The sequence below is a fragment of the Ambystoma mexicanum genome, chromosome 2p (assembly GCF_040938575.1).
Source record: "Ambystoma mexicanum isolate Mex_15411 chromosome 2p, UKY_AmexF1_1, whole genome shotgun sequence".
NCBI classification, from domain to species: domain Eukaryota; kingdom Metazoa; phylum Chordata; class Amphibia; order Caudata; family Ambystomatidae; genus Ambystoma; species Ambystoma mexicanum.
The window spans coordinates 913,339,455-913,358,573 of record NC_090923.1 but is presented as its reverse complement, the minus strand read 5'-3'; the positions used below and the strand labels follow the sequence as shown (position 1 = coordinate 913,358,573).

Here is a 19,119-nt window from a genome sequence, read left to right as displayed (position 1 = left end):
AGAGCCTTGTTTTCACAAGTACAAGATATTGGCCTTGCCGCCCCGACGAACAGGTCAAAATTCTGAATGAATGGGAATGCATGGCCACAAGCGCAAAATGTAACCAAGATAGGATGTCAGAAAACCAGCGAAGGATGCCAGACCGATGAGCCCAGCTGAACGTTTGACCCTCAGCACCATGTCATCACGTCACGTGCCTATGGACCAATCAGCCATCACCGACTGTATAGCACCTATAGGTGCTCACTCTTAATCTCCAATCCCGGATTGACTGTGCCCCTTAGGCCTTCCCTCGGTTCGATTACGATAAAGCTGTATAAAAGTAATTTGTAACATGTTTTCTGCAGAGCGCTCGGAGTGAGCAGAGTAGATTCTGTTTGCCCTAACTTTAGATAAAAGCCTTTAATCGTACTCTCATTCGGTCTTGGTCTTATTCCCTACTGGGACGTACCTTTATTGACTCTTTGCCAGCAGTGCTGGGGGGCCCGCTCACCTTCAGCAGTTTCAGCTCCTTGCGTCTATAGCAAATCGCAACACTGCGGTTCTCGGATACCACTTCAGACTTTCCACGCATCTGGGGTACAGCACTCTTGAGGTGGCTCAGGCTTGGTCAGTCCAGCTTCCAGGGTGTCCGGAGGATCTTCCTGGAGCTCGGGTCCGACTCACTAGATTCTGGTGTTCCTCTCCCTGGTACTTTGGTTCCTGCAGCAGCAATGGAAGTACAGCCAGCTCATAGAGGATTTCCAGATGAGCTCATCTATGGGTTGATGGGTCCCGCCAACATAAGGGGAGAAGTTGTCCTTTGCAGGTCTTCTCTAGTCGAGGCAAATTCGGAGCTTCAGCACAGCAGCAGGGCTTCACCGGGCAAACTAACAGTCCAGGAGTTGCAGCAGGCATCTCTTCCAAGTTCTTCTTCGGATTCCTTCGTCCACGGGTCGACTCTGCCTTCCAAGCCAAAAAGCATTACCTTTCATGCAGGTTTCTCCCATTCATTTGCAGCCTATCTGTCAATCACACAGCAGGGTGGCTGTCCTCCGAGGACAGCCCTCCAGCCAATCACCCTTCGGTGCATTACTGTAACCAAGGAGAAATCGGGCACCTCCCTCACTTCCTGCCCCTGCCAGACATACTGGAGCCAGTGGCGGACTTAACTCGTGAATCATGCCAAAGACAAAACAAACAAAGGGACCAACCCTGGTTTGGCACAGAGTAAACCTCAAGAAGGACCTTTCCAACAGGAAATGGCGAAATAAAGAACAGGGCCATTTTGACAGAATGGACACCCATGGGTGTCTTACATCAGCTGCAATTGCAGCCCACAGTAAAAAACACACAATGGTAGTAAAAAGTAAACCACTGCCGCCAGCCATTAATTGTAGAAAGGGTAACAAAAATGTTACATGAGAAACTAGACAAAGGGGATACTAAGTAACCCCTCCAGCACCCTACTGTAAGATGGTGTGTGCTGGATCTAGAAAGTATCAAAATGTAAGTAAAGTCAATTTCACTTCACTACTCTTGGAAACAGTAGTTTTACTAAGAGAAGGTGTTTAAACCTAAGACTTCCCTGTGCCACTGAACTGAAGGTGCTGTGTGTCACAATGTAAAGATGATGCCTATGAAGTTTGTCAGACTTCAAAGTCAAAAGAAACAGAGTCCAAATCACAGAAAAATACATGAGTGGGGAAAAGGTCACTCTTTCCAGGTTAGAAATTAAAAAGTCCTAAAGTCCAGCAAGAGGTAGAAGGGAAATTATCACATTTCTGAGAATTCTCCCTAACATCTATTTTTTTTGTATGGTGGCACGCATCACCCTCAGTGCAGTGTCAGAGAAATTCTTTAGATTTCTCTGAAGGTTTAAATACCTTTTCTTGGGTGAACTACTGTTACCAAGAATAGTAAAGTGAAATTTACTTTACTTACCTTTTCTCTCTGTAGATCCAGCACACCCCGTTGTATGTGGAGAGCTGAGGGGTTACTTAGTAGCACCTTTTTCTACTTACTCATGTTAACATTTTTTGTTACCCTCACTACTTTAAATGGCTGGTGGCAGTGGTTTAATTTTCCTACCATTGTGCTTTTCTACCGCAGGCTGAAACCTCAGCTGCAGTATAGCACCCATGGGTGACCATTGTGTCAAAATGGCCCAAGTATTCTTTTTTCACCATTTCTTGTGTGCACAGTCTTTCTGGGGTTTTACTTTGCGCGCCAAACTGTGTTTAAGCCCTTTGTTCGTTTTGCCTTTTTTGGCAGGCTTCAGTACTGAAACCCGCCTCTGGCAGGGCTGGAAGTGAGGGAAGTGCCTGAAATGCCCCTGTCCTTAGTTTACTTGGTTACCTGAAAGCACCCGGTCCCGATTGGCTGGCTGTGTGAGTGACAGCTAGACTGTCCATGAATGGGAGAAAACTGCATAAAAGGCAAGGCTTATTGGACTGAAGACAGTCGACCACTGGACGAAATATCCGCCGATGGAATCGTGAAGAGAAGCTTGCTGCATCCTCCTGGACTGTTGAACAGCCCAGTGAAGGAAACCCTGCTGCTTTTTCAAATCGACAAGAGAAGCTCCAGAAGGACGGCTTCTTCCCTTGGGTTAGTGGGACAAACTAACCCAGAGACAAACTCTGCTGGAAGACCTTCCCCAAATGACTACTTCTTTGCTGCTGGAACCAAGTGCAAGGGGTCGAGAAATCTGTAGTCGAGTGCAATGTCTGTAAGCCGGCCAAAAGCTACACGAGTGAGGATCCTCCCGGACAACATAAGCTCGAGTCACCTCACCAGAGTGCTGGACTTAAGGAGTGAAGGAAGCCCAACCGGTGTCCAAGATCTGCAGTGGTGCTGTTTACAGCGCGCACAAACCGTGAAGTGCTGCTGAATTGAAAAGAGCTTGTAGCTGTTGCCGACTTCCAACTGCTGTGCAGGAGTCCTACAGACGTCCACCAACTTGTCCCCATGACCACAGGATCTGCAACCATGACAGAGCCAGCTGGATCCTCTTCTAACCTAAGATACTGTTCTTACTAAGGGGTACTTACCTCTTTGTCTTTAGCTTTCTTTTCCCAGTTCAGACTTGCATTAGCTGTGTTTCTAGAGTTGATGTCAGCTCTAACTTTCACAAGTGTAACAGCTTGTGGCCCAACAGTGATTTTCTACAAACTAACTTTGTGCAAGACTTTTTGCTATCTAAGTAGTGCCTTCTCTCCAAAGACTTTGCTCCAATTGACTTTGGCTCTCCTGGCTACCTGCAGACCCTTCTAATCCATTGATTCTAACTGTGCCTCATAGGTGATACATTGGTTTTTAACTAATATTGCTGGAAACGTTTTATCTAGACTTCATTGGACGATTTAAAAGTGCTAACCTGCTCTGAGAACCTGTTAACCTTTTTTCCTTCCTTAATCTTTCCTTTTTACCTACCTCGGAATTTTAACAAGTACAAAAGTGATCTATAAATGCCATTATTGTCCTAGTTAGCAAAGTCACCTCAGGGTGTAGGAAGTATGTATCAAGCATCTCGAAAACTTGCTTGTCTTGATTCTGAGAACATATTTTGAAGTGCATTTTTATTGTTGCTCATTGCCCTTTTTAAGAAAGGCTTATTTTAAACCTACCGTTAAACAATTTTTTCTAGAAAACCTTGAGTGTAAGCAGTGCTCCAGTTAAGATTTTGAGGTGGGAGTATTTTACTCCCTGTTTTTAAACGTTGAGAGTTAATGTGATTTTAAGAGAGTAAAAATGACTTTTCTCTTTTGCAAGAGAGTAAAATGTATGTGACATCCAGCTACTAATGCACAAACTGTATGGAAATCCTTAGCGTACCGCAGCTTTCTGCATTGTGACAGAATACACCTTTTATTATTTCTCTAAGGTCTGGCCATTTGATCTCTCCTGTATATATTTAAATGTTTAAATAACAAAAACCTAGCCGGCTTCAGAGAAATACATTCTGTTTCAGAGGTGGCTTGCAATTACATCCATGTAGATAAAAATCAAAAGAAGCCTTCTGGTTTCTATCAAGTAACCTGACCTTTGCACTGCCCTCTGCTCTAAACCTGTGTGTAAATGTACGCAGGAAAATAAAAAAGCTGTCGTATTTGCAAGATTTTCATGCATAAAAAGGCCTAGTACGCACCTTATCTGGAGGCCCAAGTGTAAGTGTTATTTGGATACTTGTATTTGTGGATTTCGATGCTAGGGCTCTACAACTCACATTTACCCCTCTTGAGATAAGTCTGGCTGCTCAGTCACACTACCAACTTGTGTAGTACAGACCTATACCAATAGGTGGGTTACCTAATACCAAGAGGACAAGGGTGGTGTAGTCTCCCACAGGGTTACTACTCCATTTCTTGCCCAACAATGATCAGTCACATTCATTTGCTGTACTATTTAGCCCCCTTCACTGAAAATATTTACCACTTGTTAAAGCTCACCAATTAGTCATTTATAATTCTGGTGCCCCTTTAGGAGCTCTATGACATCCCCCTAACCCACAGTCAACAAAATCTACCTCTGTCACTAATAGAAGGCACAACCTCACATGTCCAGTGGCTATACACATAAGCTAAGTGTGCGTCAATTGCCATTATAAACCATCCAATGCTAGTTGATTTCTCATAACAGCAGATCTTTGAAAGGATGAATGTCTGAGTCGGGCCAACGAATTTCGGAATTGTGAAGTGCAGGCTGAACCATTGCAAGAGACCAGAGGTTACCTCATTGAAATATCAATCCTGACATTACACATTGTACAGTCACCAAAGTGCAGCCTAACCTATCTAGTCGCTACCATTATATGCCTAGTGAATCCTCAAATACCCCATACCATTAAATAAACAAAATAGCATAAAGCAAACAGAATATATGAATAGGTACGATTTGCCAGTTGGCAACTGCTTATATTATCAACAAAAATCCAGTGGCTCAACAATGTTTTTTTAGCGGTTCTCGCTCACAATGAAAATAAGAACAAAATGCAATATCATCCTCTACATTTTCCTCACCCATTTAAAATAAGTAGTGGGAGAAAAATAGGATTTTAAGAATTCAACCGCTGGAGTCAGATCTGATAATGAGGAGCCCTAGCCAGCAATAAGAGAATGCCTGGAGAAGCCAACAGAAATGGGCTGATTTATTACGTAAAATTCAGAAGTGCGGAATGCAGTGATGCATTTGGAGACGGGGACGAAAGCTGGGCCTGTCATTACACAGCCTCACGATTCAGGGGCTATTCACGCAATGCATTAAAAGCCTGGTCTGCCTGCTGTCCCTTGCAAGCTCTGGGGTTTCAATGGTAATGCCAACATTTGTATTTATTTATTTATTGGGCCTTTATATGGCGCCAATACACAAGTGTTTCCAGGCACCACAAGACAAAAAATTGAGGGGGGGGGGGTAGATAGGAAAAAGAAACAAAGACGGTAATATTGGCCTTGTGACAATCCTACCATGCAAGTGCAAAGACAAAAGGTGATAAGTGCAGGGGAGGGAGGAGTAGGGGCCGGATGGGAGGTGAAGGGCAGTAGTGGGGGCCCGAAAGGGTGGTGAGCAAGTGCTGCGGGCCCAACGAGGGCACGTACCAGGGGAAAAAAAGGAGGAAGAGGCGATAAGTGTGATGACAGGGCAGAACAGATTCAGGCTAGTCTGGGGAAAGGTGCCTGAGGGCAAGTGCTGTTAGGGGATGCTGGGGAGACTAGTCAGGGGTGGTCTTGCCCCTGTATGACTCAGAAGGGACCAGTCGCAGCGGCATAGAGACATTAGCACGGGAGGGGAGGTAAAGGGTAAACCCAGGGCAGTAGCAGCCATCACTGGCAAGCCCTAAATGGCATGCATGCCAGTCTATAGGAATGTGGATTGCTGGTATAGAAAATACTTTTAGCATTCCCCACGCTTTTCCCTCTTATAAATTATAGAGTTTGATCAAATGTGGCCACACTGTACCATAAATCCCAATTTAGCTAATGCCATTAGGGAGATGCGCGCCCAGTCCCGGTTTCAGCTTTTCATTCTGGGAATTATATTGCTGGATTTCACCACCATAAACCCAGGACTACAAATCCCAGAATGCAAAGTTAAAATCAGCACTGGACTAACTTCTGAATGTAACAGGGAATATATTACCTTACGCGTCGATAAACAGTGCACTGGTTTAAACGCAAAATTTGTTAAACCCAGCAGGAATTAAAACTACCTAGCCAGTCCCCCACCCACACCACCCAGTTCACTTTGCAAGATTCAATGACCCTCTATGTAGGGATGGTATAGAAGAACAAGTTACTTCTTACCTTGTAACGTTCTTTCGACGGGATGTTCCTCCGACGTATTCCTCATCTTAGATATCTCCTTCCAGCTCTGCTGGCCTCGGAAAATGTTTTCTCTAGAGGGCGCTGCGCGTCGACGTCCTCCAAGTCGATGTCCCTCGACAGCCGCCGCATCGACGTCGATGTCATCCTGCCTATAAAGGCCGCGCGCAGCGTCCGTTGCTCAGTTCCGTTTTGTAGCCCACAATAATACTTTCTGGACTAGACTAATCACCCTGAAGGAGCGTAAACTGCAACAACACGGGAAGTAGAACTGTGGGGATGGATGGGAGGGCCGATGAGGAATACGTCGGAGGAACATCCCGTCGAAAGAACGTTACAAGGTAAGAAGTAACTTGTTCTTCGAAGGGATTGTGTCCTCCGACGTATTCCTCATCTTAGATAGGCTCCCATAGCAGTATTCTATTATTGGAGGAGGGAGTACTGACTTCACGCTGTCTTCTACTGATGAATAGAATGCAGTACAGCCCTTCCAAACCTAGTCTCTTGACTGGAGGAGGAATCCAAATTGTAAAAACGTGTAAAGGTATGGACAGACGACCATGTAGCGGCCGCTCAGATGTCTTTAACCGGCACGCCTCTTTAGAGGGCCGATGAAGCTGCAATACCTCTGGTCGAATGAGCCCTAAGGTTTTGAGGGGGCTCTTTCCCTGCCAGTTTATAACATTCCAGAATGGCTAGAATGATCCATCTGGAAATGGTCTGCTTAGTTATTGGTAACCCCAGCTTGTGACCTACGTAACCTACAAACAGCTGGTCTGCCTGTCTTATCCTGGCTAGTCTACTGATGTAAAAACTTAAAGCCCTTCTAGGGTCTAGCCTGTGTAACCTCTCTTCCTCTTTCCCCGTGTGAGGAGGAGGATAGAAAGATGGTAGGGTAATCTTCTGAGTGATATGGAATTCAGAAACCACCTTTGGGAGGAAATTAGGCTTCACTTGCAGGACAACTTTGTCTTTGTGAAATATTGTGTGAGGGGGTTTACAAGAAAGAGCTTGTAATTCGCTCACCCTTCTAGCAGATGTAAGTGCTATTAATAAAACAGTTTTAAGGGTAAGGAATCTTAACGAACAATAATGGAGTGGTTCGAAAGGTGTGCCAATCAGGAAAGTTAGTACTAAGTTTAAATCCCATAGGGGAACTTGGAATGGTCTTGGGGGATAAACATTGGTTAACCCCTTTAGAAACTGTATTACCAAGGGTAATTTGAAATAGGATGGTTCTTCCGCAGTGCGCTTAAAGATGGATAGCGCTGCGAGATAGCCCTTAATGGTGCCAACTTGAAGGCCTGAATTCGCCAAATATAGAAGGAAGGACAAAACCATTGGTGTACCACATGAAAAAGGGTCGATATTCTGTTCTCTACACCAGCTGCAAAATCTGTTCCAACGGCAGCGGTATAAAGACTTTGTTGCTGGCCTCCTTGCCGAAAGCAACACCTCCATAACATTATCAGGGAGGTCCCAATCCTTGTACCTCAACCTTTCAGAAGCCAAGCGTGAAGGTTGAGAGTTTTGATGTCTGGATGGAGAACCTGACCTCCCTTCTGTGAGAGTAGGTTCTCTCTGAGTGGAAGTCAAATTGGAGGGCAGATGGACAAGTCTAGAAGGTCCGGGTACCACGTTCTCCTGGCCCAATCCGGGGCAATTAGGATCATGGTTCTCCGGAATCTTCTCAACCTCCTGATCATTTGAGGAATGACAGGGACCGGAGGGAACGCGTACAGAAGCGGAAACTCCCAGTCCACTATGAACGCGTCTCCCAGAGCTCCTCTCGGGGGAAATTCCCTTGAGCAGAACAGATCGCATTTCCTGTTGACGCTGGTGGCGAACAGATCCACCTGAGGGGTTCCCCAAAGGGCGAAGATCTCTTGAAGGACTTCCTGAGCTAGTTCCCACTCTTGGGAGACTGTGCTCTGCCTGCTCAGAGCGTCCGCTGTCAAGTTCTTCTCTCCGGCTAGGTGAACTGCCGATAGAGAGATTCCTTCTTGGATTGCCCAAAACCAGAGCTGCATCGCCTCTGCACAGGGGTAGTGATCCTACGCCTCCTCTTTTGTTGAGGTAATGCATGGCCACTGTGTTGTCCGTCATTATCAGGACGTTTTTCCCCTTGTACAGCTGGCAGGAACGCCTTCAGCGCAAGTCTGATGGCTCTCAGCTCTAACAAGTTGATATGTAGTCTGGACTCCGATGGAGACCAACGACCGCTGATGGTCAAGTCGTTGGCGTGGGCTCCCCACCCCGTGAGTGAGGCATCCGTGACTACTGTTATCTCCGGCCAGGGTTGCCAAAAATGTTCTCCTTTCAGAATGTTCTCCTGACAGGCCCACCACTGAAGGTCTCGAGCCACCCTGTCGGGAACCTGAAGAAGATCCGTCATTCTCCCTGAGAATTGTGACCACTGAGTCCTCAGTGCCCACTGGAGGGATCTCATTCTCAGGCGAGCCTCTGGCACTAGGAAAATGCAGGACGCCATGAGGCCTAGCAACCTCAAAAAGTCGAAGGCTGGGAGACGTTGGGCATCTTGGAACTTGGTAACCATCTGTAGAATATCTTGACCCCTCACCTCTGGTGGCGAGGCTTTTCCCAGGGAAGTGTCCAGGATCGCTCCTATGAACTGGAGTCTCTGCGATGGTATCATTTGTGACTTCTTTAAATTGAGGGAGAAGCCCAGTCTGTGAAGGGAGTGGCACACGTGATTTAGCTGGATCTGAGCTTGTTCCGAAGAGACAGCCCTGATCAACCAATCGTCCAGGTAGGGGTAGACATGAATCCCTTCCCTCCTTAGACTTGCCGCCACTACCGACATTAACTTGGTGAAGACCCTTGGGGCAGAGGTCAGCCCAAATGGCAGCACTCGAAATTGATAGTGAGAGTTGCCAATTGCGAACCTCAGGTATTTCCTGTGTTTGAGATGGATAGGCACATGGAAATAAGCGTCCTGAAGGTCCAGAGATACCAACCAGTCCTGGAACTGAAGGGCCTGGAGGATCTGAGAAAGAGTGACCATCTTGAATTTGTCTTTTCTGAGGAATTTTTTCAATTCTCCCAAGTCCAAGATGGGTCTCAGTCCTCCGTCTTTCTTTGGAATGAGAAAGTAAGGGGAGTACCAGCCCTTGTTCCTCTCCGCTACAGGTACCGGTTCTATGGCACCTTTCTCTAGCAGGTCCAAAATTTCCTGCAAGAGGAGCGGATCTGGAGCTTTCTGAGAGCTGATCCCCGGTGGATGACTGAGGTATGCGTAGGAGAGGCAGGCAGTAACCTTGGGCAACTGTTTCCAATGCCCAAGCATCTGACGTGATAGCCTGCCATTCTGCCAGATGTTGAGTCAACCTGCCTCCTACAGGTGTCCTGTGAGGGAAGTCCTCAGAGTGGTTTTGGGGGGGCTGATGCAGATGCCGATGGTAAAGAGGCACCTGCTGTTTCTGCGGCCTTTGAATATCTACCCCGTCCACCTCGGGTAGTTCTTCTTTGTCCCCTTTGAGCCGGTCGTCCTCTACCTCTTCCGAATGCGGAGTAGAAGCGAAAGGACTTGCCTCTCGCAGAGGTTCCTGTGGGACGAAAAGGTGTCTGACGGATTGCAGCGCCTAGGGATTTTGCTGCTGCTTTTGAAGTTTGCAGTTTTTCTAAACTGTCATCCGCCTTTTTCCCAAACAAAGAAGAGCCATCGAATGGCATGTTCAAGAGCCTGGCTTGCACATCTGGGGCAAAACCAGACTTTCTCAACCAAGCAAATCTCCTGGTTGTTGTACTTGCCGCCATTGCTCTGCTGATACTGTCAGCCGAATCAATGCCCGTCTGGAGGGATTCGCACATAGCGTCTTTACCGTCCTGTATGATATTCAGGAAAGCCTCCCTTTCTTCTCCCTCCGGGATGCAGTCAGCCGCTGTAGAAGCACACTCCCAAAGTGTATGGCTGAATCGAGCAAGGGTGCAAGTAGCATTCACAGATTTTAACGCCATGCTACATGCCGAAAAAACTTTCTTTGCCATACCATCATATTTTTTATCGTCCCTGTCCTGTGGGACGGTAGGATAAGCCGTCTGGACATCGGTAGAAGATGCTGCCTGTACCACCAGACTTTCTGGGGATGGGTGTTTTGACAAAAACTCCGGGTCTGTAGAGGATACCCTGTATTTTGTAGACAGTTTTTTATTTACTGCCGGGACGACATCTGGGGTTTCCCAGTTCGTCATAATCTTCCTCTGAAGAGCTTTATGGAAAGGCACCACAGGATCCTCCTGTGGGCCTTTATCAAGAATATCCGTGAGGTCATCTTGTTGGAAAGATTGTGAAGGTGCAGACCACCCCATAAACTCTGTGATCCTGGACACTAAGGCTCTATAGGGGGTTTCAGCATGCTCCCCCGGGTCTGGCCTAGCAAACTCCACCTCAGGGGAAGTGTCTAACCCACTTGCCTCATGTAAGGAATCATGAAGATCCTTTAATCTGCGTTCTTCAGAGGAAAATTCCTCTCTAATTGGGGTTACAGGTCCCTGCAACTCAAATGTGTCTTCCTGTTCAGACAATTCACCCTCTTCCAAAATTGAGGACATAGTTCTCAATTGTTCTGAACTCATAAAGGGTGTAAATCCCATTTCCAAGGCAGAGGATGCCGAACTTGTCATTATCGGCCTCGAAAACGTCGATGTAGTCGACGCCGAAGGCTTCTAGCGTGGCGTCGAAAACAAAGGCGGAGGCCTCGATGACCTCGACAGAATTGGGATTCTACTCGACAATCTCGAAGCCATCGTCATCGAGGACCTGGGGATAGTCACTGGGTGTGTCGTGACCGTGACTTTTCTTGGCGTCGACGCCGGTGTCGAAGCTGGCGTCGAGTCGACAGACCCGTGTGTCGAAGGTCCCTTCGACAACGGTGTCGAAGACACAGACCTCGGCGTCGACGGAACCCTCGTCGACGGCACCTTCGAGGAAGGTTTGGAGGTCATAGTCCTACTCGAGGGTTCGAGACGCGCTCGAGAGGTTTCCTTCGCCGGGTACTGCGACTCGCGGCGTTTTTGACCTTTGGGTTTTTCGACCAGAGCATCGCTCTCTGGAGTCTTCGAGGGGGTCGAGGCCGCTTTCTCGAAGACGCTCATCATATTTTTGCGGAATTCCTCCCATTCAGCCCGGGAACTATGTTTCGTGGGGCAAGGGATTCTTTTTGGCGAAACAGAGGAAGAGGAAGACGGAGAAGGGGATCTTCGACGTCTCCTCTTCGAGTGCTTCGATCTCGAGAAGTGATGGGACCCACTCCGAGACCTGGAGCGCGAATGGTGACGAGGAGACGAATGTCTCGACTTCGTCGACGAAAAAGAAGCTTTAAAAGTCTTACCTTTCTCCAGCTTCCCCCTACGCTCCTTCAGGGCCTTAGCTGTCATGGACATACAGTCCTCGCACTCCGAACAATGGTGTTCAGCTCCCAAACACCACAGACAAACTCTGAGGGTCAGTCAGTGACATCTTTTTTCCACAATCTCGGCATTTTTTGAAGCCGGATCGAGGAGTTGTCGGTTCCGACGAGGAAGCCATCGAGTACAGATCGAATAACTCGAGGTAAATAGGTTTAATCTGACAAAAACTGAGCAACGGTATTCCGAGGCACTGAGTAAGCGCAGAAAAACGGAACTGAGCAACAGACGCTGCGCGCGGCCTTTATAGGCAGGATGACGTCGACGTCGATACGGCGGCTGTCGAGGGACATCGACTCGGAGGACGTCGACGCGCAGCGCCCTCTAGAGAAAATATTTTCAGAGGCCAGCAGAGCTGGAAGGAGATATCTAAGATGAGGAATACGTCGGAGGACACAATCCCTTCGAAGTAAAGTTACTTGATTAGCAAGGGCAACCAGTGCATCCGTCATAAAAAAAAAGATGAACGCAAAGGAACTTTCAGATGCTGGGAAGAATGAGTAGCAGCTTCCCTACCCTGATCTAAGATATATAGAAAGGAAGGGGCGAGAGATTACTTGTAAGAAATGAAGATCTGGATCACCCAGTTCTCAATGGAGGCAGAACTGGTTATATCAACAGGGAACGCTTAAAAAGAGGTGGACTTCTGTAAGGAGGAGCCATATTTCTCACCTTGACTGAATCCTGTTCCTCGTCCGTCTGCTCGTACATATCCTCACCCAAGAAGTTCCATGGAGACTTGGTGCTCTGGGCTGCATACAGCTGCCACCTCCATAGTGAAAGCGGGCAGAAGGATATGCGGAAGGGCAGCTTCTCCAGTGTGTCGTTGATGGGGAAGTAATCCTTCTGAAGATTCCAGTAATCATTGAAATAGACGATGGGGTAGTAATCACCACTAACAGCATCAAACTTCACATCTGGAAACAATGGGAGAATGGAAAGAAAAGAACCTGGTCAGAAACGGTCAAGTGTTACACTCAAGTTCCAAGTTTAGAGTGTTTAGGGGACAGCAAAACAAAGCTGAAGCACCATAGTGAGACTTCACTCATCTCCAATACAGCATTCAGATTCTTACTAAAGCATTCTGAAAAAGGGTTGTCTGCCTAGAATAATAGGGAGGATAAAAAAGAAAACTGTCCATTGGAGGCAGAACATACTCACACTGATCAAGTGGGGGTGGTACACTGCCCTTCACCCACGGTGTGTGGTCGTCAACGATGTTGATGGTAAGATTGGGGTGCCAGTGAGAAATGATTTCAATGGGGCCATAATCCTCAGCTCGCTGCAAGAAGAGACAATAGGTTAACCAGAGACACAGCCTAAAAAAACGTGGCAAAACTAGAATCCACCACACTGTATGAACACAGAGCAGAGTACATTCCAGGGCATCTAAGAGCAAAAGAGATTCCCCACACACCCATCACTGAGCCCTTACAGAATATACATAGCAGAATGCAGCAAATGACTCCCAAAGCAAACGTGAGAACCTACCTAACAAGCATACAGTACTCCCTTAACCTACTGTGGAGGGTGCCTCAAGTCGTCACATAGCAAGAAAGGAAGCTAATGGCACCAAATGCAATCACCATATCAAAACATAGCTTTTCACATTGCCCGAAGAATCCTTAATTCAACTAAAATGCATTTTCTAAACCTGCACCACGTACAATACTAGTAGAAGCCATATAGTCCCCTGCTGTGATAGGAGATTTTACCTTTATCATCTCCGGATCTGCCTCAGTCTCACCAGTCAGAAGATTCTTAGTTTTCAGGAACCTTCGCCTTTTGTATTTATTAAGCACTGAAAGAAACAAAAAAGTGCAGATGTACTCGAGTGCACAGGGTCCAGGCATTTCTGGTTCACAGCACATCAAGCCATGTGCTCAGTTGTTTAGGTCAAAGGGGCCATATGAGTAGGAGGGTTAGATGCATTAGCAAGGCTATGAGGACAGATATGACAGCCTTGATGTGGGAGAGATTGGGCAAGGGGGTGCAAGTGCGAGGAAGGAAAGCAGCAGAGGGAAAGGTGAGAAAGTGATTGTTGAATGTAATACAGCTAGGTAAGATATGTCTATAACTTTCAGGTGCTCTTCGCCAGATCTGTGCTACCAGATCAAATAAAATATTTGAGGACAGGTCCCACGAAAGAAAACTAGAGGCAGACAGGGCACATTTGAGTCTTTCAATCCAATAAATTCAGGGTAAAATGTTTTTTTATACATAAAAAGGATATATTTTCAATAATCCATGCACAAGGATGTACAATATTCAATTATATGCAATTGATTATTCATAGTAATATTGACATTGTAATCCTTTGTAATAACATTGTGAAGGGCTTTGTTAACTGGCTCACCACTTGTTCTAAGGTTAGTGCTAAGAGATTCAGCGATCTACTTAATTCAATTTGGTCGCAACATAACATTAACAATTGAATGGAATTATGAAGTTTATTCCAAAACACATACAGAATTATCTTTATGTTTATTTTTAGAATACAATAATCCCCGATATCTTTACCTGAAAAAGGGCTTGACAGCCCGAAACGCGTAGAAATTTATAGGCAATGCCAACCTGAGAGATCTCAGCTCAGCATGAACTTTAACACCAATTCCTATCGTGATATCTGGATCAATAATAAATGTTCTGAATTGTGTCATTTTGAACCAATTGATGAATGTTTTTCTTACTTGTATGGAAAAAACCAAACTATGACAGCACGTTATGATTTGTCGTACTAGGTACTAATGTAATGAACTCAAATTACAAAATTGCAAGCATTATGTCAATTACTGTGAATAATCAATAATAGAGTATAATTGAATATTGTACCTCCTTGTACATGGATGATTGAACATTTTTTTATATATAAAACACATACCCTGAATTTATTGGATTGAAAGACTTTTTGCAATAAGTGTGCCCTCTGTCTGCTCCCCCCACACCCCATGTTTTCTTCCGAAGGGCCTGTCCTCACAAAGTTGGTGATTGCAACCATTGACACAAAAGAGAAGAAAAAAAACGAATATGGACAGCAAATGTGGTGCTCTTACGCTAGCAACAACTTCTCTGAGTGACATGAAATGGTTGAGCTAAAGAAATGCTAAGTGCATTGATAGGATTACTCCCAGCCCATGTTTAAGGTGCGAGACAACTCCCCACCATTAAACAAGGTAAGCTTCAAGTAAACCTCACTTTTGGTATACATTTATTTAAAATTTTCCATAACCAGAATATGCAAATACACAAAGCAGAAAATATGCACAAGGTAATTCACAAAGCATACAACCTATCCCCCAAAGACAACTAACAAGACTACATACACAAACACCCCCACATACTACCATCAACTCAACCAATCCCAGCTCCCAATCCCCAGCTCCCAATCCCCAGCTCCCAATCCTGTGAACACAGATTCAGATACTCAGACTAAACCTTACAACTCATTGAAAGACTACCATAATTCAAGATATTTATCAGACATATCCAGCCTAGTAAATAAAACCTGCAACTCATAAATCCAATCCTCCACCTGGGTTTTATTCTGTGTCTTCCAGACCTTCATTATTTGTTTAACAGCCACCATCAGCAATTTATATATCCATGGGCTATTCACTCGGGCCACCATGCATCTATAAGCCTTTGCTAGCAACACAGACGATAATGGCAAAGGAAGCAATATACCCATAATCGAATCCAGTACATCCTTCCAATAATCTAGTACTCTCGAACACTCCCACAAAGCATGTAGCAAGAAGGTACCTACTTCTGAACCCCAACCGAAATCACTATGCATCAACCCCAATTTATGCATGCGTCCCGGCATCCAATACATACGCCCTAGTATCTTCTGGTGGATCAATCTCAAGTTTAAATCGAGCTTCGCCCTATACCCTTTCCTCAACACAAATTCCCAATCATCCAACGTAACCTCATGTTAGGAGAATTCTCAGAAATGTGTTAATTCCCTTCTAACTTAGAGACCCCCCCAGCTCTTTTGCGGAACTTCAGTACTTTTAATTTCTAACCTGAAGAGAGCAAGACCCTTTTTCCCCCACTCTCTCGTGTATTTTACTGTGATTTAAACTGTTTCTTTTGGTTTTTGGAGTCTGACAACTCCATAGGCATCAGCTTTTTATATTGGGACACATAGCACTTTCAGTGCAGTGGCACAGCGAAGTCTTTCAGATTTACCCAAGGTTTAAATACATTCTCTTGGATAAACTACTGTGTCCAAGAGCAGTGAAGTGAAATGGACTTTACTTAAACTTGTAACTTTCTAGACCCAGCGCACACCATCTTACAATAGGGTGCTGGAGGGGTTACTTAGTATCCCCTTTGTCTAGCTTCTCATGTTACATTTTAATGTTACCCTTTCCTCAATGAATGGCTGGTGGCAGTGATTTACTTTTAACTACCATGGGGTGCTTTTACTGCGGGCTGCATTCGCAGCTGCATTAAAGCACCGAAGGATGCCTTTTCTGTCAAAACGGCCCCGTCTTTTTTTGCCATTTATTTGTGGAAAAAGGTCCTTCTTGAGACTCTGGCTCCAGGGTGTCTGGCGGGGGCAGGAAGCGAGAAAGGTGCCCGTAACCCCTGGTGCTTAGTCTCCTAGGAGACAGGAATGCACTCCTATGCGATTGGCTGGCTGTCCGGCAAGGACCGCCACCCTACTGGGTGACTGACAGCCAAGTAGGAATGAAAGGGAGAAACCTGCATAAAAGGCAAGGCTTTTAGGCTTGGAATGCAGAGTCTACTTTGCATTTATATAGTGCCTTATGAATCATTGGTATGATCTCAAAGCGCTGGTAGGTTGAACACCCTCGGGAACCGTGGGGGGGTGGGGGGGACAGAAAGACAAAGAGAGAGACGATGTGTGCAGCCAGTGTTGCATGATAGCTACTTCTTAGCGTTAGGTGTGGTGGTTGGGAGGTCATGTATATGTGTTCATTCTGGAGGGTTGACACCCAGACTGGACTGATATCTGGCTGCGTTAGGCCTGAGGAGACGTTTAAGCTAGCGGTGTGTGCTCAGCTATCTGGGTTTAATTAGGATGAGGAGTATCTGGCGGGTGTTAATATGAGAACAGCTATACCGAATGTGTCATATAGTATCGCTGTGTTCTAGTTCAGTGGTGGTGTATAGGAGAGAGTACGCGCGGTAGTGTGATAGGGTGGTTATCAGTAAGGCGCTTGCAATCGAGCACTCCATCTGTACCATCTATTCTATCCATTTTATTCACTCTGTGCGTTCATTCCACTTCGTCTGTTCATACATTTAGTCTGTTCCATCCACTCCGTTTGTTTTATCAACTCCATTTGTACCGTCTACTGCATCCGTTTCATCCACTTGATTCGTTTTATTTGTTAAAGCTGCTCATCTTTCCATCCGTCGCATCCTCTCCATCCGTCGCCTCCTCTCCATCCATTCTATCCACCGCATCCATTTTATCCGTACCATCCATTTAATTAGTTCTGTCACTTCATCTGTTCTATCCGCTTCTTCCATAATTGTTTTTCTTTTCATTCCCATCTGCTCCATTTGTTCCGGATTCCATTTGTCCCATCTATTCATTTTGTTCCATCAATACCATCCGTTCCATTCATTCCAACCAGTACGTCTACTCTGTTTCATCTGTTCCATTCGCTCTGTCGGCTCCATCGGTTCCTCCACTCCAGCTAGCACTCTGTTGCATCCACTCCAGCCAGTACGTCTAACTCTGTTCGATCTGATTCCTCTGCTCCATTCGCTCCATCCGTTCGTTCGTTCGTTCGTTCGTTGTGACAGGTTGACTTATTCCAACAAGCTCTGTTCCATCCGTTGCATTCACTCAAAACGCTCCATCCGCTCTATCCATTCCATTCGTTCTAGCCACTATCTGTTCCGTCTCCTCCCTCTGCTCAATTCAATCACCCTTTCATCCATTTCATTCCGTTATCCACTTTATCTGTCCACTCCATCCTTTCTGCGCTTTCGATCTACTTTTCTGTTTCGTTTACTTCATCCGTTCGTTACATTTCATTTGTTCAGGATACGGTTCCATCCACTTCAGTCCACTGACTTCTGCTGCAACTCCTGGACCATTGGTTTGCTCAATGTAGCCCTGCTGCTGTGCTGAAGCTCCGAAATCACCTCAAATAAAGAAGCCCTGCAAGGACGCCTTCTCCCCCTGAGTTGGTGGAACCAATCAACTCCAAAGTAAGCCACCTGGACATCCTCTCGGAGCTCATTGAAAGCCACTGCAGTTGCTGCTGGAACCCAATAGCGAGGGAGGGGATTATCATATAGTGTGCGTTGCTTTTAAGTTGGCCAAGAACTACAGGAAGATCCTCCGGACTCCCAGGAAGCAAGACTGACCAAGCCTGAGCCACCTCAACAGGGTGCTGGACCCCTGATGCAAGGAAAGCCCATCTCAACAGCCAAGAGTCTGCGGTGTTGCTATTTGCGTAGACGCGAGGAGCTAAAACCGCGAAGTGCCACTGAATAGAAGTTGGTCCTTTTCTGTCGCCAACCATCCCATTGCAGGAGTCCTCCAGACGTCCTCCGTCTTGTCCACACAACTGAGGTCCAGGAACACAGGACCTGAAGAGATGCACAGGAACAGAAGCCAGCAAAATCACTTATTATAACCAAAGGTACTGTAAAGTTTAAGTGAACTTAGCTCCTGTTGTGTAACCTCACTTGTTCTCACTTGAGACTTGTCTTGGTTACTTCTGTAGAGTTGCTAACAGCTTCTTTACCTCACAAGCCGAATCAGCTTGTGGCCCCGCTTTGATTTCTTCTTTTCTACAAAGATTTCTAAAACCTTGTGCAAGACTTGTACCTACCTGCAAGACGAGCTTCAGCTCACCTAGACTTTTGCCCAATTGACTGGCCTAGCGTGGCTCCTTGAATGACTCTCCTTCCCTCGGACATTGCGTTTAATCTTCCTTCCAGGAAAGGGTTAACTAACTTGCATTGGGGGGTTACCAAAAGTACTTACCTGCTACAGAATATTTGTGAGATCTGTTTTGTTCTAATCAGACCCTCCAGCTTATAGCGATTTTGCGATCCCGCAAAATGCTGTGAAAATGGCCGTTTTGCACAAAATGCTGCGAAAACGGCCGTGTTGTGCAAAAACAGCATCTTTTTTAAAAAATTATATATTTTTTAAAAGTAATCTGCAAAAATGACTGTTTACAAAAAAAATGACTTAGGGTGCCAGGTTCTCAACTTTTTTTTTTGACGCAAGAAATGAAATGCGCCAACACATCTCATCACTTGCGCCCAAAAAGAGAGCAGCCCAATCCACAAGGGACACATGAATGGGCTAGTTATATGTGCTCCCATTCAGATGGCCTTTTTCACCTTGATCAAATAAAGTGGCGTTTCTGCCAATTTAAAATCATATCAC

General features: G+C 45.8%; 1 protein-coding gene across 1 annotated transcript in view; it reads right to left on the bottom strand.

The window, feature by feature from the left end:
• CLPTM1 (CLPTM1 regulator of GABA type A receptor forward trafficking) overlaps window positions 1-19,119 on the bottom strand; it is a 667,007-nt gene that overhangs the window by 420,685 nt on the left and 227,203 nt on the right. The window contains exons 6-8 of the mRNA XM_069644626.1: window positions 13,442-13,527; window positions 12,888-13,008; window positions 12,399-12,643 (exon numbers count right to left, since the gene is read on the bottom strand). Of these exons, the coding sequence (XP_069500727.1) occupies window positions 12,399-12,643; window positions 12,888-13,008; window positions 13,442-13,527 (452 nt within the window). The remainder of the gene's footprint in view (window positions 1-12,398; window positions 12,644-12,887; window positions 13,009-13,441; window positions 13,528-19,119) is intronic.